This window comes from Panthera tigris, chromosome D3 (genome assembly GCF_018350195.1).
Source record: "Panthera tigris isolate Pti1 chromosome D3, P.tigris_Pti1_mat1.1, whole genome shotgun sequence".
Classification (NCBI taxonomy): Eukaryota; Metazoa; Chordata; class Mammalia; order Carnivora; family Felidae; genus Panthera; species Panthera tigris.
In genome coordinates this window covers 18,984,390-19,006,232 of record NC_056671.1, presented here as the reverse complement: position 1 = coordinate 19,006,232, position 21,843 = coordinate 18,984,390, and the positions used below count along the sequence as shown (strand labels likewise).

At 56.8% G+C, this 21,843-nt stretch overlaps 2 protein-coding genes across 3 annotated transcripts in view; one reads left to right on the top strand and one right to left on the bottom strand.

Annotated features, from left to right (window-relative positions):
• Window positions 1-1,618: 1,618 nt before the first annotated feature.
• LRRC75B (leucine rich repeat containing 75B) lies at window positions 1,619-11,502 on the bottom strand. 2 transcript variants are annotated; one of them, XM_042962131.1, is made up of 4 exons: window positions 11,316-11,502; window positions 8,555-8,683; window positions 6,994-7,109; window positions 1,619-5,501 (listed from the first exon to the last, which is right to left on the bottom strand). In XM_042962131.1, the coding sequence occupies exons 1-4, from the start codon at window positions 11,490-11,492 to the stop codon at window positions 4,976-4,978; spliced, it is 948 nt and encodes a 315-aa protein (XP_042818065.1). In that variant the 5' UTR covers window positions 11,493-11,502; the 3' UTR covers window positions 1,619-4,975. The 2 variants fall into 2 exon arrangements, with proteins under 2 accessions (XP_042818065.1, XP_042818066.1); XM_042962132.1 differs by lacking the exon at window positions 8,555-8,683.
• GGT1 (gamma-glutamyltransferase 1) overlaps window positions 2,980-21,843 on the top strand; it is a 33,302-nt gene continuing 14,438 nt past the window's right edge. Inside the window, exons 1-2 of the mRNA XM_042962130.1 lie at window positions 2,980-3,030; window positions 12,905-13,014. The gene's annotated coding sequence lies outside the window, so the exon portion shown is untranslated. The remainder of the gene's footprint in view (window positions 3,031-12,904; window positions 13,015-21,843) is intronic.

Sequence of the window (21,843 nt, the reverse complement as noted above, 5' to 3'; positions counted from 1 at the left end):
AGTCCTATTTCGGTTAAGGAAACTGGTATTGTAACTGGAAACCTTCTACAAAAAAACCTCAGGCCCATGTCCCTTCACTGAGGAATTCTACCAAATATGTAAGAAAGAAATAATATCAATTCTCCACAAACTCTTCCTAAAAAAGTAGAGAAGGGAATAGTTTCTCAACTCATTCTATGAGCAGGGTACCAACATTACCCTAATAAGGAAAACCAGGCAGGCAATCATATTACAAGAAAAGAAAACCACACTGAGATACCACTACACAAGAGAAAAGGAAATATATGTTCATGCAAAACCTTGTACATGAATATTCATAGCAGCTTCATTTGTTAGAGCTAAAAACTGGAAGCCCAAATATCCATCGACAGGGGAATGAATGGTGGTATGTGCATCCAGTAAAATACTACTCAACAATTAAGAGGAACTACTGATGTAGGCAACATCATGGAAGTCTCAATTATGCTGAGTGAAAGAAGTCATATAAAAGAATACACCCCATATTCTTCCATATATCTAAAACTGTAGGGGTACCTGGCTCGGTTGGAAAGGCAGTCGACTTTTGATCTCACGGTCATGAGTTCGAGCCCCATGTTGGGTGTAGAGATTACTAAAAGAATACATAAACTTAGGGGCGCCTGGGTGGCGTAGTCGGTTAAGCGTCCGACTTCAGCCAGGTCACGATCTCGCGGTCCGTGAGTTCGAGCCCCGCGTCAGGCTCTGGGCTGATGGCTCGGAGCCTGGAGCCTGTTTCCGATTCTGTGTCTCCCTCTCTCTCTGCCCCTCCCCCGTTCATGCTCTGTCTCTCTCTGTCCCAAAAATAAATAAAAAACGTTGAAAAAAAAAATTTAAAAAAGAATACATAAACTTAAAAAAAAAAAAACTCTAGAAAATGCAAACTAATGTGAAAGGACAGCAAGCAGATCAAGGCCCCCCTGCTTAGGGAAGGGGGTGGACAAGGAGGGGCAGGAGGGATACATTACCAAGGGGCAAGGAAACTTTTGGAAATGACAGATATCTTTACTGTCTTGATTGTGGTGGTGGTTTCATGAAGTCAAAATATACTATAGTGTACACTTTAAATTGTAACATTTGTTATGTCTATTATATTTCAATGGTACTACAATGAAGAATTATTTTTAAAAATGATACAATTTATTTTTTATTTTTTAATTTTTTTTAAGTTTATTCATTTTGAGAGAGGGAGAGTGGGGAAGGGGCAGGGAGAGAGGGAAAGAGAGAATCCCAAGCAAGCTCCTCACTGTTAGTGCCTTGCCGGATGCAGGGCTTGAACTCACAAACAATGAGATCATGACCTGAGCTGACATCAAGAGCCGGACACTTAACCGACTGAGCCACCCAGGTGCTCCAAAAACGATACAATTTTTAAAAATTAAGGGGCGCCTGGGTGGCTCAGTCGGTTGGACGTCCGACTTCAGCTCAGGTCCTGATCTCGTGGTCCAGTTCGAGCCCTATGTCGGGCTCTGTGCTGACAGCTCAGAGCTTGGAGCCTGCTTCAGGTTCTGTGTTTCCCTCTCTCTCTGCCCTTCCCCACTTGCACTCTGTCTCTTTCAAAAATAAACATTAAAAAAAATTGAAGATGTGCCTGGTGGCTCAGTCAGTTAAGCGTCCAACTCTTGATTTCAGCTCAGGTCATGATCTCATAGTTTTTGAGTTCAAGCCCTGCACAGGTATCTTTTCTACATGTTTCCTTTTGATTCTCTTAACATCCTGGCAAGGCAGGTTTAGGTTTGAGGAGGCTGATGCCCAGAGAGGTGAAGGCAGCTGGAGTTGTCCCAGACTGTCTGATGTGGGCATGGATCCCGCACCCCTGAGTATGAGGCTGGGCTTCACTTGGTCTGATGAGTACTTCTGAACCCACTCCCCATTTGTCCCTTTCAATCCTGGAAGAGGGCAAAGCCTGGATCCTCACTGTTCCCCTCCCCACTCCTCAATTTTGTATACGAGGCAACAGGCCCAGGGAGGTCCTGATTGGTCCTGCTTTAGGGGCAATGTGGCTGAGGGTCCCTCCCGCAGCAGGACGTCTGCCATCAGAGCGCTGTGATGGTCTCCTGTATCGAATGGTGTCTTTGGCAGAGGCTTGCTCAAGAGTTCCGGTGAATCCTCAGCCCCCAGGCTGGCTGTGGGATAGGCAGCATCAGGCAGGGGGTAGCATCACAGACAATGTGGGCCTCCCCCTCACATCCCGTCTCCTCCGGTTTCTAGCTCTTTGACTTTGGACAGATCACTTAACCTGTCCCTGTATCAGTTTACTCACTCATAAGTATGAAGAGCATTAACGAAACGTAAAGCCATCAGAACAATACTTTGCCAACAGAAAGGCTACAGAAGTGCCCTCCAAATAAATGCATGGCTTTGGCTTTAGTCCCAAAGGTTTGGGCTCCTGCCATTTCCATTCTGAGAGCCCTGGGTGGAGGCCCCACTGACGCTGAAGAGTGCCTGCCCTGTGCCCCCCACGTAGCAGGCACTTTCCAAACCTTATATCATGCTCTCTCCGACAGGGCAAGGGGAGACTTGATATACCTGGTTCCCAAGATGAAGGAACGGACCCTGAGAGGATACCACCAGTGGGTGACAGAGCCAGAACCAGGCTGAGTCTGTCTGCCTCCAAGACTGGGGCTGGGCAAGGCCTACCTGCTTCCTCTTGGGTCTGGAACTCGGGCTGGAGCCCACCTGGCATGTCCTCTCTGCCCACCAAGCTTTGAGAGGCACAAGCCCCCTCCTCTTGGAGTGTACCTGCCTGTAGAGTAGCCTCACTGGTGGCTGTGAGGCCCTGACATGAGGGCACGTGAAGGGGTTGTGGATACCTGCCTGGCAACAAAGCCAACCCTCTTCTCTTGAGCTGTTTTGTGCTCTAGCTCAGCTATTGCATTGCGTGCCTCCGTCTGAGAGGCGGGGAGATTGAGACCAGCTGCCGCTGCCTGAATTCTCCCAGAGCTCGCCTAGTGACACCCGGCTCAGGTCCTCACACCATCCCGGTAGGAGTCTCTCCCGGCGGCAACGTTCAAGGTTTGTGGGCTGGATTTGGGCCAGTGGTGGGCAGGGAGTGAGGGGGGCAGGAGGGCAGGAGGGCCAGAGAGCTTGGCATTTCTCCAGCAAGGAGTCACAGGAGAATACTGCTGCCTGCCTGTGACGGACTTACAAGCCTGCCCAGTGCAAGGCTGGCTTCCCTATCCTTCTCCAAGCTGGCCCCTTTCATCTCCCACCCCACTTTGCCTTGCTCTGGGGAGCCTGAGCCCCCTGTTCCAGAGTAAGAGCACAATGGGCAAGCCCGTGTCTTTAAAACAAGGAGGACTGACAGGGCCAGGACCCCAGGCTGGAGGGTTGAGAGCTGGAAGGTACTATGGACAGGCAGTCCTATTTACCCAAGGCAGGGAGAGAGGAGGCCCTGGCCAGGTCCCAACAGTAAGTCAGGAGCAGAGCTGGGCTGAACCTGGTGTTCTCCACACCCTTCCCACCACCTCCGGATAAAGGTTTCTCCAAAAGCAGCCAGACTGGAAGGGGCCTGCCCTTGGGGTGGGCAGGCAGCAGTAGAGAGGGAGCTCCTTTTCCTCCCCACCTCCTTCCTGGTCCTGGAACTCAGCACCTCCCTGTCTTCACCCTTCTTGGTCATCTCCTTTCTCACTCAAGGGGCTGTTGCATATCTAGCCAGCCTGGAATCCGTGCTGACTCATGGTCCCCTGTGGGCCCCATGCGGAGGAGGGTTAGCTGGTGGGCCTGGGAGAGTCCTACCTTCTCTTTGGCCCAGAGGGCTTTTCTTTGCCTCCAGGTCTCTCCTCATCTGTGAGGATCCCCACTGCCCCAGACCTGACCTGGCTCTGCATGGGAGACTTAGGCTGCTGTCTTCCCCACTCTGGGCCTCAGTTTCCCCCCCAGACATGTTCAAATTCCTTCCTTGTCTTTGCCCTGTCCAACTCCTAGTTGGGCTGTACTCAGCTCTCCGTACAAGGCTGTGAGGCTGACCATGGCTTTAGGCTTCTGATCCAGAGCCTGCCCTGATGGTGCTTGTGGGGAGGGAAGATAGCCCCTTTCTGGGAGCAGACTACCCCTGGGAAGCCCTCGGAATGCTCCACCCCAAGTCCCCTGCTGCTGGATGTACCCACCCCCACGTCCTGCATGCTTTCTTGGAGTCCCCCAGAGGGGAGGACTGTGCACACGGGCCTCCAGGGCCTGGAGGGAACACACAAGCCCTTTGTCTCTGGTCTAAGGTATCTCCTAACCCCATGGAATTCCCCACTGACTCAGTACAGGGAGCCTGGGGGGGGGGGGGGCGGTGGGTCCTAGGGGTGGTGGGCAGCACTTGTCCATCTGTGGGAGATGAACCTTGCCTCCTGTCAGCACAGTCTTGTCCTCAGCCCAAGGGGCCCTCCCTGGTGGGGAGGTCAGCATCCTGGGCTCAGGCCCAAGATTGCTGTGGGGCTCCATTCTGAGCTTTGCCCCTCTGTGCCCTCCCAACTGCTCTTCTCCAAGCCCCACCCAGATGTGAAGGCGAGGTCCCTGGAGGCCTCCCCTAACTCCCCAGACCACAGATGGACCTGACCCTTACACCTTGGTGTCTTCTCAGGGAGTAATACCTGGGGTAAGTCAGTGAGAGCTTGGTCCCTCCCTTTCAGGTGTGCAGTGTCCCTGAGTCTTTGGCCACCCCTTTCCCCACCCCAGAAGCAAGCTGGCGCTCAGTGGCCCTGAGGTCCATGGTGCAGAAAGGCTGAGGCAGAGGGGGACATCACTGTTTACTGTGGGATCGGCACAGCAGGTTCTGGGCCCTCCTGCTGAGGGAAGTCTGAGACTCCATCCTGGGCTGACCATCTAGCCTCTAGTGAACCCATTCTCCTTCCATCCCCTTAATCCCAGGCTGAGTATTTACACTGGATTTCTGGGGACCTAGAAGGCCTCCATCATCCCCCATCCCATGTGCCACTGGCAGTCAGGTAGCAGCAGCCAGGGTGGTGGCAGGTCACCTCGTGCAGCAGGCCTGGGGCTCCGACCCTGGCTCGGCAGCTGCAGAGCCCCAGGTGGAGGCAGCAGAGGTGGCCCTGGCCTCACTACCCTCAGGCTCAAGGTCCAGGCCCTCATAGATGGTGGGGAGTGAGGTGCGCTGGCTCAGCCGCCGGCGTAGGCCGACCAGCAGGGGCTGGGGCAAGGAGGCCACGTCCACATTGTTGCCCAGGTCTACCCAGGCCAGCGCGGGGAACTTGGTGGAGTCCTTGATGGCCTCAGTGAGCTCACGGGCAGTGGCCCTCGTCAGCCTGTTGCCGTTGAGCAGGAGCTGGGTGAGGCGGGGCAGCGTCCAGAGGCTGGGTAGCAGCAGGCGCAGAAGCTCATCACTGAGCCCCGTGAAGCTCAGGTCCAGCACCGTGAGCCCGGCTCCCTGGTTTCCCAGGTAGCGCACAATGTGCTGCACATCCCGCGCTGACAGTGGAATCCCCGACAGGTTCACGGTCTCCCCAGCCAGCTGAGTCACCTGGAGGCTGCTCTTGAGGCTGTGGAAAGGTTGCAGGCAAAGATGGACTGAGCAAGGCCATGGCCTTGGCAGGTCCCTACTGGCTGTAGACAATGACCCATTGGGGCAGCCCTCAGTGGTGGCGGGGCCTGGGCCCTACAATCAGGCCAAGCTGGGATCAAACTGCTACTTTCTACGTGGATGGCCATGGGCAATTCTTGGAACCTCTCTGAGCCTCAGTCTCTCCTTTGGTGACAAGAGGGCCTGGCTGTTGTGAGGAATAAATATACGTGTTAAGGTTCCATGAGCTATTATTATTATAAAAACCTCCTGTGTGCCTGCATCACCACACCTGTTGTACCTATTATCTCACTTATCTTTATGCCAACCTAGTTGAGTAAGAATGATTATCCCATTCTGCAGAGGAGCAAATGATGCTCATAGAGGTGATAGGACTCTTCTATGCTCGCACACCACTAAGAGGGTACTGGGTCTTCAAATTAAGGTGCTCTGACTCCTGCCCTCACCTTTTTTCCCACGCCTCCTCTAAGGTCAATCCTTAGAGGGGTAAAGATAGACATTCCTATGAGGGTGATAGGGTATCCGTCTGTCCCCCGAGTCTTGAGGGCTAGAGAGGGGACAGGCCCAGGGTAGAAAGAGGGGAGGTGTTGGGAGGTGTGGGGGTGGGCAGGTGGAAGGTGAAGGGCGGTGAAGGGTTCCCTGTGTTCTAAGCTAGAAAAGAAATTTAGAGACTGAGGAGGGTCCTCCACCGCCCCTCGAACCTCCCTCTAGGTCTCTCCTGTCATTTGAACATGGACCACTAGGCAGATGGGTAGTGGGACCACCTTCAGGGCCCTTAACCACCACGGCAGGAAACAACCTCATGGGCTCTGGGCTCATCATGGACCACCAGGCTCAAGGAGGGGAAGGGTGGCAGAGGTGCGGCAGGGAGCAAGCAGGGGAGAGCACCAGCGCTGCTGGATGTCCGCAGCAGGTAACTAGGCTGAGTCTGGCCACAAAATGGTGATGGAGTGACTTGGAAGGGGACCCCATGGCAGAGCAGGCTACTAGGCTCACTGCGGAGGCCTCGGCTTCAGGCTGCCTGGCAAAGGCTTTTCAAAGAGCTGTAGGAACATGAGGGCAGAGTGTGGCCTCAGGCAAGCCATTTTGCCTCTCCCAACCTCAGTTTCCTTCCCTATAAAATGGGAATCATGACCCAGAATCTGCCTCCCTCACAGCCTGTGTGAGGATTCAGCTGACGCCTGCTACGCCTGCTGGGGTTATCTTGGTCCGGGTATGGTCCAGGCCCTGTGATAGGCCAGGGATTGAGAGGTGAGCGAAAAGCAGGAGGCAGGTCACACAGAGGGTGCAGTTTGGCTTGGGGGCATTCCACAGCTGTGATGCAGACAAGGGTGAGGGGGTCACAAGGTGGGGTTTCAGGCACCAGCCTCTTGCTGAGCTGCTTCTCCATGTCAGCCTAGGAAGGGACCCTAAGGGGCCACAAGGCAGGGCTGTGGCTGGGTTCCCCTTACCAGCTCTGGGTCTTCCTCTGGAGCAGGCTGGATCCTCGCTGCCGCTTGGAGTGAGGGGTGAGGTGGTAGATGAGCTGTCGGCAGATCTTGTCCGAGGACTTCCAGAGCTCATAGTCCTGTAAGGAGGCAGTGTTGTCAGGATGAGGCCAAGCCCCTCCCATGCCCCTCTGGGCCTTTGGGATCCAAGTGTGTGCTCCGGCACATGATTCATCATGGATCACTGAGCTGCCCACTAGCCTCCCCCTCCCACCCCCCACCCTGGCTGTGGCCTGGCACAGAGCCAGGGGAGGCTGCCCATTGGGAGCTGGACAGGCTGGTCTGAGGCCCGCAGTGCCCGGCGGGAGGATGCCTAGACAATGGGGCCTTGTTCCCTGTCCTCAGGCCCAAGGCCAGTGTCTCGGGCTATCAGCCGGCTCCCTGCCCACCCTCAGCGCTCCGGGGGGACTCGCCACAGGGGGAGGCAGGACCAGACCCCTCCAGGGAGCCCTGCTCCACTGACGCCACCCCCAGGGAATAGGAACAAGCCAGGTCAGCATGCTCTTCTTCCTCTCACTCTCCAAAACTAGACCGTGCCCGTGGGGCCTGGGTCTGGCTGCCAGGGCTGGGAGGGTCAATGTGTTACATCACCACCACCTGGCTCTCTTCTGGTCCTGAGTGGGCCCTCGTAGAGACCTAGCTTGGGGTGGAAAAACAGGGATGCTCTGCTTTCCACAAAGCTGGCACTGAGCACGCTCCACTACCCAGCACATTCTTTATCCTGTCCCTCTGTTAACAGAGCGTACACACAGTGGCAGCAAGCCCTGGCAGTCACTATGATAGCCCTAGGCTAGCCTCAGAATCCTTGGTGATGCCTGCATATAGATGTAGGAGTTCAGAGCTGGCAGGGCCCATAGTGGGCACTCTTGTTTTGCACAGGGATTCACTGGGCCTAAGGGATGGGGGCTGGTGGCTGTGTCAGGAGCGCAGGACCTTCAGTGCTTGTGGCAGGATGTAGAGTGGGGTTGGGAGCAGATGTGGTGGCATGGGAGGAGGGGTGATGGAGGCTGCCGGTGGCAGACACCAATTCAACATGAGGAAGGATTTGCTTATGGTTCACACTGCTATGGGAAGCAGTGAGCATTCATCCCCAAGTGTATCCATACAGGATGGGGACATGTGGACAGGGGTTCCAGCCTATGGTGGCTCTCTTCTGGCCCCAGGAATGCAGAGGCTTGGAGTTTGATTCCATCAGTGGATTTCTCAGAACATTCTATGTCCCACAGCATCCCCGTAAGACTTCCTGCCCGGGTCCCTGGTCCTGGCACACAGTGCTGCCACTCAGGAAGCAGGCCTATGCAACACACAGCTTTTCAGGTGTAGGAAAGCATAGCTCACCTGTGTTCCAGCTGCTTGCCAGCCTAATACACTGAAACTGCCATCAGGTCCCAGAGAGGGACATTGACCTGGTTAAGGCCTCAAAGCAAGCCAGTTGAGGACCGAGGCTCCTAGCCCCCAGCCCTGGGCATTCCTGGCCCCTGTCAGCCACACGGCCCAGCCTGAGGTCCATGCCTACTGGCCTCACCGTCTTGGGGCACTGCAGGTCACGGGCCAGGTTCACGAGCAGGTCATGGGAGATAGGGTCCACCAGATTGAGGAAGGCCACATTCCTATAGAGGATGTCGGTGAGGAGGGTCCCCTCGAGGCCCAGGTCCTGTGAGTGGTGAGGAGAATTGAGTGAGCCAGAAGTTGGGCTCTCCTTTTCCAGGCCCCCATCCAAGCTAGCCTCTCACATTGATTCCCCTCTGTCTGTCTCCTTCCCTGAGGCTTGCTGGAGTCTCTTCCCAGGTAGCGATGACCCAACTGTCCAGGAACACGTGGACCCTTTGGATGGGGAGAGTGCCAGTACATCCAGGGCTTCAGGGAGGTGATAAGTAGGTTCCAAAACCCTTAGACTGGTTCCCTGGAGGCGAAACATGGTACTGTGACACCTACCTCCTCTGGGGTTGGGCTTGTCTGGAGGGTTCTTTGGGGGATCCTCTGATGACCCCCAAATGCTGCTGTCCTCCAGCATTCTCTTTGGGCCCTTTGCCTCTTCTACCTATTTCCAAGCTCTCCTGAGTTGTGGCCACAACAAATGTTTGCTGACAGGTCCAGATCCTTTTGTGGGAATGGACCTCTCTTTCAGCTCAGTCAGATGTCCCAAAGGCAGCTTAGATTGGGTGTGTTCATCTCCTGCCCTGAAGCTGGCCTTGCCTCATATGACCCAGCTCAGTAAAGGGCGTCACCATCCCCATCTCCCCAGCGCTTGGGCAGGAGCCCAGAACCACCCCACCCTCTTCCCTCACCCCTCTCTGCCTAGCTCTCCCTCCCCACTGCTCGAAGAGGTGCAGGCCTCTCTCCCTAACAGCCTCCTCCTGGGCCCCTTGGCCTCCCAACACCTGTCTAGTCCCACCCTTGAGCTGCCAGAGCCAGATCCATGAACACACCCCTAAGCTTGACCCTTAACCCCTTTGGTGGAGACCAAATTCTCTTGATGTTGTATGACATTAGAGACTCATGCACAGCTTGGCATTCCCACCCTCCCCAACCCACCAGCCTCCTTGTCCAGGTTCCATGTCTCCCATCTCTCATAGAGACCTCACCATTGGGCCCCTGGTCTACCTATGCATTCCTGCCTTCAGTCCTTGGGCTTCTCTTCTTGTTATTCCCATAGGCCTGGTGAGTCCCTGAATATCTTTTCAAAGCATCCATACTGACAAGCCAATGGGGCAGGCATAGCCAGGAGGGGCCTTCAGACCCTGGGGCCCTCCTCAAGCCAGAGGGGCAGGTTCTGTGCACAAGCCCCCTGTGCACAGGATTCTAGGCCACGTGGGAATGCCATGACTGCAGAGTCCCTGTGGATTATGGGGCAGACCCCTGGGCCAGGAATCCTGACCTGAGACACAAGGGGGCAATTTAGCTGGTTTCCCAAGTTAAAAAAAAAAAAAAAAAAAATGTCCTGCTGGTGCTTTAGGGCCCAGATGCCATCCCAAAGATCTGTGCCTCTGGATGGTCTAGCTGATTTGGTGCTGCTTTGCTGTTTGCATTTTAAACATCATTCAAGTCACAAATGCCAGCTAGGGAGGATCTAGAAGAGAGGGCTAGCTGGTAAGCCTGGGCTGACCCAGACAGGGCCCCAGACTACAGCCACAGCCCGCCTTCTGCTGGTCTGGACAGCTCCTCTTAAAGGGCCAGCCCCACCTTTCCAGCCCACTGGGCCCAGAGAAAGGAAACCCAGTGCAGAAGGAGTGAGGCTGGGAGACTAGAAGCTTCTGTCTTGACTGTCCCCTAATTTGCTCTGTGGCTCTAGGCTCACCACTGTTCTCCAAGCCTCAGTTTCCCATCTCTAATCATCCACCTGCAGGCCAAACACCTGCATGGCTAATTTCAGATTGCAGTACAGGGCAGCTGCGGTGGCAGTTGCTGCGGGAAATGGGGATGTGGCCAGAGAGGGAAGTGGTTTGCCCAGTGGTGATGCTGGGACCAGAACCCACGTCTTCTAGGGCACCCCAGGCTGGCTCAGGTACCCGGTGTGTGTGGGACCAGGGGTGCCCACGCCCAGCTCTCACCCTGTCCAGATGTGGTGTTGTGATGCACAGATGCCAGGTGTATGTACTCAATGAGTGTGAGCTGCCTGTTAGGATGGGTGATGTGAGTTGTAGCTCTGTCTGGGCTGCCATAGTGTCATGGTGAGGTTGCACGGCTGACCAGCTGGGCTATCAGTTCCCAGGTCCTCTCTCCAGGGTCCTATGCAGTTCCTTCCCCCCCTCCCCCGCCCCCACCATGGAGGAGCCGGGAGCTGCCCTCTTCCCATTCATTGCCCCTCAGTACAAGATGTCGTCCCCCTCCCACCATCCCCTTGCCACTCCTTTCCTGCCAAGGCATGAATCTGTGTTCTTAGCTCCGGGCTTGGGGGCACCCTCAATACACACACAACTGAACTCTCAAACCCCAGAAAGGTGGACACCGTCGCGGCCCTCTCTTCCACGCTCACACCACACCACACCACCCCACCCCACCCCACCCCACCCCACCCCACCCCACCCCCGGAGCCTCACTCGTCCTCACTCTAGCCGATTGCTTTCCCTCCCTCGCCCTCTCGCCCAGACAGGACTCCCAGCCTCCTCAGCCAGTCGTATGCTCCCCTCGGAACCCTCCCGGCCCGTGCGCCCGTCCGGGGCCAGCCCTGCCTCACGTGCCCGGGGCCAACTCCGCAGCACCTCCCGGCCCCTTCCAGGCCCGCAGCCTGCAGCTCTGGCCCCTCCCCGGCCTCCAGCCCCGGGCCGACCCGCTCCTTCTCTCGCCTGGCGCAGGAGGCGCAGCAGCTGCCGCGCGCGCTCGGGCCGCCGCTCGCGGAGCGTGGACTGGATCTCGCGGAGCCAGCGCACCCGGCGCTCATAGGGCGCGGGCCCGCACCCCGCCGCCGCCCCGGCTTCCGAGGCCGCCTCGGGTCCGGTCCGCCGACCCAGCCGCGCCCCCATGGCCGCTGCGCTGCCGGCGCGGAGCGGGAGGCAGTCCGGTCGTCGGCGCCCCGCCCCCGGCCCCAACCCCCCGCCCCGCCCCGCCCGGCCCGGGCTGCATTGGGTGGGGAGCGCAGGGTCCGAGGTTGCGCGCCCGGGCGGGGCCGCAGCGGAGGAGGAGGGCGGGGTTGCTGCTGGGGCCCCCAGAGCTCCCAAACCCTCGGTTTGGGAGGTCTGGCCAGTGGAGTCCCGGGCCCGCGCTAGACCGGGCTCTGGAGCTCTGTCGTCTGGGCCTGGAGTCGTTTGGGGAAGCACTGAGCAGGGGCCGGGCGAGGTGGCGCTTGGCTAGTGGCCTCCATGCTGACTGTGGAGCAGTTGCTTTGGTGGTGCAGAGCACTGGACTCCGAGTCGGGGAGGGGTGTGTGTGGGGTGGGGGGTGGGGGGGGGAATTCCCTTGCCAGCCTTAGGCAGTGCCATCACCTGCCTCCTGGAATTTCCCAGCCATTGGACAATCGTAGTATCTGACCTGTCCACCTGTGTAGACATTCCTGCATTGACAAATATTTACTGCCCCTCCCTGCCTAACTGGGGGAGGCCTGGGCAGGCTGGGTGGAGCAGGCTGGGCTCCCTTTGGCCCAGGCCTGGGAGACAAACAGGATGAAGAGTCCTGGTTAAACCCCTAAACCTAGCTCTGGGCAGGCTGGAAGCAGGCCAGCTGTATCTGCCCCAGGCTTCAGTCTTCCAGCTTGACAGGGGCGGGGAGGCGGTGTGAGGAGGGGAAGCCCTGGCTCCTGCATGGATCAGGTTTGGGCTAGGGACCCAGCCAGCTCTAGGGGCCTACTTGGGGGCCTGCTGCCTCCTGGAGGCTCCCCTCCCAGCTCTGGGCCCTCACACTCCCTGGGTAGGGGACATTTGGAGCAGGAGGGCTCTAGACACCCAATTCCCACAGCAAAGAGTGTGTGTCCAGCCTGTGAGGACAGTGGGCCTGGGCACAGGTTCAGGAGGGGTGAGCACAGATGGGGTGTGCGTGGGGTGAGGGGTGGCCATCTGAGGGCACATGGTAAGTGAGGGTAGAGTCAGACTTCTCTTTTGGGTTAAGTATTGCCCCCCAGGAGTGTGTTTGGGGACAGAGTGCTGGGATCTGTGGTCCCCTGAAGCTGAACCCCTGATACAGGACAGAGGACAACTTAGTATCCTTGTCACTTGATCATTCACTGAACCCCAACCCCTGTTGCTGCCTGCTTGGGCTCCCCCATTGGGACTGGTCCTGGGGCTTTTCTATCCTCGGCTCCCTTCTCCTCTGCCGTCTGCCAGCTGGACCCAGCAGCCTCCACTACTCCCCCTCTGTAGCCAGTATTGTCCTGGGGCCACCTTGGCACCACAGGTTTCCTCCCTGGCAAACCTGCATGACCATTTGGCCTGCCTCCCTCCAGAGCCCAGGCGCTTTCGCTGACCTGACGTGGTGGTGTTGGGGCCAGAGATTTAAGCAGCAGCCTCGTTGCTCCAGGGACCTCTCAGACCCCTTGTCCAGACTGGCAGCCTGGTAAGAACCCCCTCCCTCTCCTCTTATACGTTCGGGGCCGGAGCCAGAGCTGGGATGTCTCCCAAATCCTGACCTTATCCTTCCAGAGGCTGAGCCAGGCCTGGACATTGTCCCCTCAAACATGAGAAGGCCGAGCCAGGGCAGGGGTACGGGGCAGGGGAGAGAGAGGGCTGAGTTTGGTTGTCACAGAGGGGGCAACCCAGGCAGTGGCACAGGAGGGTGCCCAGAGTTAGAGTCCTGTGGAAAGCAGAGAACTGCCCCCCAGCCCCACCCCTCATGTCCCACCCCACCCTCTGTGTTCTTGGCTGAGAGATTCCTGGAGGACATTTTCCCAGAAAAAGAGGGAGGTGGTGACTGGGCCTGGATCCCTAGATGGGCCTCCCTCTGCCTCCTGTGGGGGTGGTTAGGTTGAGTTGGCTCTTAGGGAGTGTTTCTGGCCTAACCCGATTCGGGAAGGAGGCCCCAGAGACAGAGTTCTGCCCTCAGGAGAGGGGGGCATCATTCCCCCTTACTGGCCTCCATGTATATTTAAGTAAAGGCTGCTGGCCTCTCTCTGTGGAGTTGCCTTGGGCAGTAGGCCTGTATTTGTGGAGACCCCATTGAGTGGGTGGGTAGGGGGGTGCTATGATGTTGCCCTCTCAGCACCTAGGGCTGATATGGAGCTTCAGTGACTTGTATGGGCTCCCTGGACAGCCAGTGAGGTGGGAAGTTGGGGAGCCAGAGAGTCAGGTGGGAGGGACACAGCTGAACCCCAGGCCCTGCTGGCGGCATCCTGGCCCTAAGTGGGGCTTGCCAAGAGACAAGTAGCGGTGACAGTCACACCTTTGGCTTCCCAAGCTCTTGGCCACCCCATGTGGTGGCCCAGCTGGAGTGACAAGGAACCAAGGTCCAGATGACCCAGTGGGAGGGGAGAAGGGCTGTGGCTGGAACTGAACCTGCCCCACCTTTAGGGCTCTTCTCTATCCACCCAGTGGGGTAGTTCAAGACCAGATACTGGCAAGGTTCATGGTACCTCAGCAAGTAGCCAGGTGACAGTGAGCCTCTTGGCAGCCGCTCCAAAGAAGGATGCAGGATGGTTTTGGAACTCACTAGGAGGAAAGAAGCAGACACTCAATGGAAACAATTTCTTCTGGAGCTGGCTCTACAGGGCTGTGTTGTAAGCTTGTGTCAGGGCCAGGGATCCCTATGGGGGGGGGGCATGGGTATAGGCTCAGGACCAATGAATGATTGATTGATTGAGATGTAGAGAGAGTGGGGGAGGGGCAGAGAGAGAGAGAGAGGGAGGGAGGGAGGGAGGGAGGGAGAGAGAGAATCCCAAGCAGGCTCTGCACTGTCAGCACAGAGCCTAGTGTGGGGCTGGAACTCACGAACCGAGAGATCATGACCTGAGCTGAAATCAAGCATCGGACCCTCAACTGGCTGAGCCACCAGGTGCCCCTCGTCTCAGAACTGATTAGAATCCCCTGGACCTGTCCCTTTTTGGGTGTACAAACTAGGTAAAGTAGGTAGCTGTATTCGTTTTCTGTGGCTGTTATAACAAATTATTGCAATCTTGGTGACTTAAAACAACAAATTTATTCCTCACAGTTCTGGAGACTGAAAGCTGGAAATCAAGGCATTGGCAGGGCTCTCTGAAGGCTCTAACGATGGCGGTTGCTGGTATCCAAGGCATTCCTTGCCTTCTAGCTATAGCCCTCCAACCTGGGTCTCCATTGTCACCTGGCCTTCTTACCTGTGTCTGTGTGTCTCTCTTCACATGGCCTTCTTATAAGAACACTGGTTATTGGATTTGAGGCCCACGCTAATGACATCTACAAAGACTCTATTCCCAGATAAGGTCACATTCAGAGGTCCCAGTGGATATGAATTGGGGGGGGGGTGCTATTCAACTCACTACAGTAGGTTTTACAACCGTATTTCCTCATCTGTAACTCGGGGAAAATAGGGTGCCCGTCCGGCATCTTACTGTAGGATTAGACACAACAAAGCAAAAGTCCAACATACAGCAGTGTTTTTACAAATTGATTTTCCGTGGCTTTATACGGAATCCACTCAGCCACCCACAGCCTTCATTGGTCAATTCAGTGCTGACTTTTGGGCCCTGTGGATACTGCAGAGACTAAGACACAGGAAGTCAATCTAACAGCTACTCCACAGATGTGGGGAACCTTGATGGGGGCTGCAGGGCACTACAGGAGCTGACCAGGAGGAGGGGGAGGGCTTCCGGAAGAGGTTGCTTTGAGGTTGGGGTCTGAAGGAAGAGTGCCAGCTTGAAGTCTCAGCAGAGAGCATAGGGTGAACTTTACAGAGGAAGGGGTGGGGCCCTAGCAAGACTGGAATTTATCTGGAGGGCAAAGGGGGCCTTTAAAGGGTTTCTAGTGAGAGAGGATGTGCTCAGATTTGTATGCTCAGCACTGGGGCTACCTTAGGGAAACAGTGGAGGGGCTGAGGACCCTGAGGAGGAGTTGCCAGGTGAGGGGAGCTGGGGTCAGGAGCAGCCAGGAGAGGATGTGGAGGTGAGGCTGCTACACTGGGGGACCAGTGAGTTTGGGAAGGAGGCTCTGGGGCTAGGCAGGCTAAGCTAATGTGGTTTGGTGGAGGTATGGGGACGGTTGTTACTTAGTTCAGGTTTAGGCAGGCATGTTGACCTGAGGCATCTAAAACATCAGCCCATAAAATGTTGCAAGCAGGACTCTGGGAGCAACGGAGTTCAGCTTGAAGTGGTGCAGGAGGCCCAGAAATGAGATGGCAGGGGGTGGGGGCTCTGAGAAGCCAGGATGGAAGGCTAGCAGAGCATGCGGGGCGGTGGGGGGTGGGGTGGGGGGGAAGCACTGGGTGTTTTTTGGTATTAGGGGAACCACAGGTCCACTCACCCCCCATGGAGGGTTGGGAGTAGGGGGTGGGGGTGGAGAGGCGTGTGGACAGGCAGGTTCCAGCCAGCGACTCCCCTCAGAGGGAGACAAGACCAGGCCATACCCTGGGGTGGGGGCTGGGGTGTGGACGGCTCAGCCTTTCTCCTCCACCCCTTGGAGCTCCCAGACACTGCAGATAATTACGAGGTGATATGGTAAATGCTACCTGCTCAGGGTGCCGTGGGCAGAGAGGGCAGGGCAGGCAGGAGGGGGGCATTTATGACCTCTTAGCCCTGAGCTGCTCATCAGCCAAGGACAGAGGCGGCTGCCGGCCTGGGCGTGGGAACCATGGAGATAGCGGGCGCTGACAATAGCCTGTGCACAGCCATTTCAGTGAATCCGCCCAACAATTATTTTAATGATTCCTGCTTTCCAGATAGAAAGCTGAGGGCAGGAAGAGGAGACCCTGGGCCATGAGTGGCAGGGGTCAGATTTGAACCTAGGAACTCTGGAGCCCATGCTTTTGGCTGTGCTGGTACCCTGCTTCTGGGTTTGGGAGTTGGACTTGGTCCACCAGGTGCCAGACTAGCCCTGCAGCCAGACATTCTCAGGCGTTAAGGAGCTGACATCTCTGAAGGCCCACACACTGGCAGTGCTCCAGCCTTCTTCCACACATCAAAGGTAGGTGCTGCAACGGCAAACGCCTCAGATGGTGCTGGGGGCTGGCAGCCAGGCTCTGGGGGCACAGGGGCTCTGCCTCTCTGCTACCCCTGGACAGCACCAGTCTCTTCACCTAGCTAGAGTCTTCCTTCCATCCCGGCAGTGTGGTCTGTGTGGCTCAGGGAGGCTGTGGCGAGGTAGCCACGGGGTCTGAGGTGGCCCTTGCTCCTCTGCTTGTGGCCTCAGACGGTGGGCAGGAAGTGAGGCAAGCCCACCTTAAAGCATGCCAACTCTCACAACTGCAGAAGGCATTCCAAGAAGGCAAATTGGGCTTGACATTGGGAAGAACTTGCCAACCAACCACAGTCTTGCTGTCTTTAAAGGTAGTGAGGTCCCTGTCAAGGCAAGTATGCAAGCCAACCTTTTTGGGGTGTTGGAGACAGGAGATCAGAGACCAAACATTTGAGATTCTGTGATCCTAAAGTTGATTAAGATGCTATGATGTTTGGCATCAAAGTCACTTGTATTTAGCCAGTTTACCAAATGTGTCCTTGGTGCAGATACCAGGGGACACAAAATGCCTGTTGTAATATCAGGTTTCCTGGCTCCCAGTGGGCCCTGAGATCCTGTCCCAGCAGTTCTGGAGGACAGGTCAGGCACTGCTGCATCTGGACCTGCCTTCCTGGCTCACTCAGTGTGAGGCTCCTGACTGCTTTTTGGGATGTTGTGTCTCTACCAGCTGTGGCCCACCCAGGGCAGGAGGTTCACCTGGCACTTCCTGAGGCTCAGGCAGAGCCTCTTCCAGGATGTGACAGCAGGGTGGGGCATGATGGAGGCTGCAATGAGGTACTACTTGCAGGAAGTGGTTTGCAAGGCCTTCCCCATGTCATGGGTCACTGTTCTACCTAATGGCTTTGGGCAAGTCCCTTCCTCTCTCACGTCGTGGTTTCCTTTGACTACCCTTCTTCCTCCACCAATGCCTTGTTTTCCCAGACACAGAGCTGGGGCAAACCAGAGTCTGTCAGAACAGGAAGGACCTTGGAGGCCACTGTGGTTCCTCATTTTTCAGAGGAGGAGATGGGCCAGGTGCCCAGCCCCCCTATCCCCTCCTGTCTGACCAAGACCCGTGGGGTACCCTAGGTTGCTGGTGCCTACATAGTATGTGTGGTTAGGAGATAAAAGGCATCAGGATGGTGGGGTGGCACCGCTCCCCCCCCCCCCCATGATGGCTTGGCAGCAATCCCTGGCTGGAGGCCAGCCTCACCCAGGAAACTCCTCAAGGAACAAGGACACAGAGAACCCATCTCGGCAAGTCCCCAGCCATTAACACTCCTTTCTTCCCACGGCCCTTACCCTCTGGTCACCCACCAGGGTCTTAATGAGTGAGCTGCAGTTAATGGGTTACCCAGCCAGGTGACACATTCACCAGCCTCCTGGGGCTCTCAAAGTCCAGATGCACTGGCCTGGCCTTCAGGGTCTGATCTGAGCTCAGCCACTTCCCTTCTTAGCCTTGACACCTCAGGGCTCAGGAAGGACCCAGGGAGGTCAAGAGGCTCCCTTAGGCCCTTACTACTCCCAGACATGCCTCCAGTGCCAGCTTCCAGGCTCAAGTGGTTCCCTTTACCTGGCATGTCCTACCCAATCCAATCCCAGCTCTGCCCTGATTCTTAAGGCCCCTGTCACTGTGTCTGCCTCTCCTCCAGGGCCCTGGGCTCCTCCTCTTCCTTGGCTGGCCATACTAAGCCCATCTAGAATCCTGCTGGGGGCTCCTTGAGAAGAGAATCTGGACAGGCCAGGCTTAGAGGCAGGAATGAATGAATGAATGAATGAATGTGTTGAAGCCAGGGCCGTGCTAGTGGTGGCAGTTCTGGCAGACAGCAGGCCACAAGTGGATCTCAGACACAGGGAGTCTTGGGGCTGCCAGCCCTGTGAGGCACCCACCCTGTCTCATTTGATGGGCCAGAGTAGGCAGGGGCATGAGCAAACAACTCTATCTCCTGCCCTCACTGCTGTGTGTCCTCCATCAACCCTCTCGCTCATGACCCCAGAAATGTCGGGGATGAAGAGAGGCTCCCCTGGGTCGTGTAACTCCCTTCAGTCCAGGTGGCCAGGGCCTTTGGAGTGACAGTCCCTACACACTCCCCCTGTAGCCCCAAGGGTCAGGGAGAGGACATGGTTGGAGGAGCATCTCCTACTCTAGAGTTCTGGAGTAGGTAGGATTCCTCAGGCCTGATGGGGATTCAGAGGTTTACACTTCCAACCCCAGTGGGTGGGCATCTGGCTGCACCCCAGCACCACGTGAACCTGCTCTAGACATTGTAAGTTGGGGGGTCCCACCTCCTCCCAGGGGCCCCTGGCCTGACCTACCTCTGCCTGAAACCTAGCCTCATTCAGCACCAAGGAGGCTTCAAAGCTCAGGTCTCTCATTCAGGATTGGGGATCTTACGGGACTCAAAGAGGCCAGCAGCTGTCCCAGGTCACACAGCCCCAGAGACAGGGCTAGGAGCCAGCCCTCTTCCCACCTGGAAAGGTTCCTGTGCCTTTAAAGCCTCCCTCCACTCAGTCCGCAGGGGGAGGGAGGGGAGGAGCTGGGTCAGAGCGGGGGGCACTAGGGACTCAGCTCTGTGCTGGAGAGCAGCAGGAGGACCAGCGTAGAGCCAGGTGAGCCAGGAGGGGCATCAGGCTGTGCCTCAGTGCTGTGTGACCCCAAAGTACAGCTCATTCTTTCTGAGCTGCTGGACATTGTAGGTTGGGGTAGCTCAGGCTAGGTCCTCCCAGAAGCATCTGTCTGGAAGCCTGGGTTCCAGTCCCAGCTCTGCCATGTGCTGGCCTCTTCCTCTGGAGAGGCTGGAGCCTTAGTTTATATACCTGCATAATGGGAGTGAGTGGACCTTCAGGGTGAAGGGGACAGGGCTTGTGTGAATGGACCCTGAAGAGGGGCTGCACAGACTGGGTCCAGGCTGGAGAGGCCTTGGATTTTTTATTGTCTGGTTAGGGGGGTTGAAACTACCTGTCCAAGCTGTCTGGCTCACTGTGTCACAGGTGTGGGGTGGGTGGAGGAGGGCCGGGTGGAACTGCTGGACTGCTCTAAAGAAGGGGACATTTTGGAATTAAGCAGGAGGGGTGCAGCATGGGGAAACTGAGGCCCAGGAGGATCTGGCAGCATGGGGGTAGGGGACCCATGATGGGGGCTGAGGCGCTGGGTCCTCTGGCCATGCTTGCCCCTCTCCGGGATCTGGTTTGTGGCTATGGTGGGGCCTGAAACCGGCTCAGTTGTGCAAGGGTCATTGCACAACTCTAGGGGGTGCCCACCACCTTGTGGTCATTGCAGGCATGCCTAGCTATCTCAACAGGTATCTGGCATGGCGGTTATCAAGTACTGGGGAAGGTGACTTTTTCTAATTCTCAACCTTATGCCACCAGGGTGGGCAGCAAGGGAGACAGATCCCAAATCCAGGCCTGGGTAATGGTAAGCTTCCAGTCCAGTGGCGGGCAGGGCCCAGGAAGCTGCTGAGAGCTATGTTCTCATGCCTGGGGTGAGATGGGGACGACTCCTTGATGCTGGTGGTGTTAGGGCCAGGGGCATGGGTTCTGGGCCCACCTGCTGGTCCACATGTCTCCCTCAGGGTCCAGCTGAAATTGCGCAAGTTGCTTCAACCTAAGCCTTGGTTTCCTGTCTGAATGGGTCTAGGACCGTGCACCAGGACTGTGGCTCTGAGGTGGTGGTGACACAGCCAGGTGACAACTGGGTTGGAGGATTAACAGAGAATCCTTAGGCTTCCTCATGCTCCGCTCTCTGATGCATCCTGGGAACCTGTTCCACTCAGCCTAGGTTCAGCTTGTGTGTGTGTGTGTGTGTGTGTGTGTGTGTGTGTATTGGGAGGGGGTGGTGCTGATGGCAAAGTCAGTATCTCTGGTGGGTGAAGCTTGCACATTCCTGGGGACGGGGAGCTTACCATGTTCTGTGCCTAGGACAGGAGCCATGGGGTCTGGAGGAGACTCTTCAGCCCAGCCCCTGCAGCCTTTTCTAGGGCGGCATGGTTTCCCCAGACTGACTCCCCTCAGGTCGCTTTTCAGCATATAGGGGTTGGGGGGCTGACCAGAATAAAACGTGACACGCTCACCACGTAAGGAAGGTTCTTGGTTCTGTACCTCAGGCGTTTGTTGACACAGCCTTTAATGAGATACCTTTCCTCCGGACTCTCCTCTCTGGGGCCTGCAGCTGCTGCTAGGCTTCATCTGTGCTCCATCACAGACAGTGTTTGGTCCCTCACCTTGCCCCAGGATGCGGTTTTCCTGTTGGGACCCTACTGGGATCACCTGTTGGGTGGGGCCATCCTCTGCCCGCTCAGACATTCTTCCTACCCTCGAGCTGCTGCTGACACTGCCATGTCTTATGCCTCCCCAGGCGAGGAGGAAGTGGCTAAGCAGGCTTAGGCTAGGGACAGAGCCCTGTGTCTCTCCACTCTAGACCCCTGCCAGCTGACTGGCCTGCAACACAAATCCCCTGACATCCTGGCTGGTGGCTAGCCCTCAGGGACAGGTTATGGGCCTTCGTCCCTGGAGCCTGCCCTGTCCATCTTCTCAGTCACCCTGGTCTGCAGGTGATGTCCAGGAGAAAAGAGCTGAGTCATGGCGCCCCGTCCCGGGGCCGTGGAAGATTTCATGGGAGTGCATTTTCCGGTGGATTCCATCCCAAGCCTGTTCAAGGGCAGTGGGTAACAGGACAAGGCCTGTTTTGACTGTGCGACCCAGAGTGTGCAGCAATACTCCGTAGGGGCAATGAGACCTCTATAGCTCTTTCTGTCTGTCAGCTGCCACAGCCTTACAGGGTGGTCATAGCTGAGGTGTTACACATAGGGACTGTGGGGGCTCCTGGGCAGCCTAGATACAGCTAGCAAGGAAGCCAGGGATGGAGCAATGACTCAAGGAGTGGCTGATCCTTATTCTTGGCACATGGAGGCCAAAGGGGGATGGAAAGCAGCATCCAAGGTCCCTGGGCTGGGCATGCACCTACTCCTGGCTTGAGATCTCCTTGTTGGCCCGGTCAGGGACATGCAGGAACTTGGGTGCGGGTATCAAGTGGCCAGGTGTGCACTGTTGGGCTGCGTGGCTTGAACCAGCTCTGGCGCGGTCCGGGCCCTGCCTTTCCAGGCTGCTCAGGGGGGTTCTTGGGCCCGAGGTGCTGACATTCCTGGATAGGCGGTGGAACCGGTCTGGACACGAGGCCCCAGGCTGTGTTCCAGGAAGGCACCCTTGGCATCTGCTTGAGGGCTGTGGTGAGGGCTCTCAGGTCCTGGTTCTGGTCTGGTGCTGG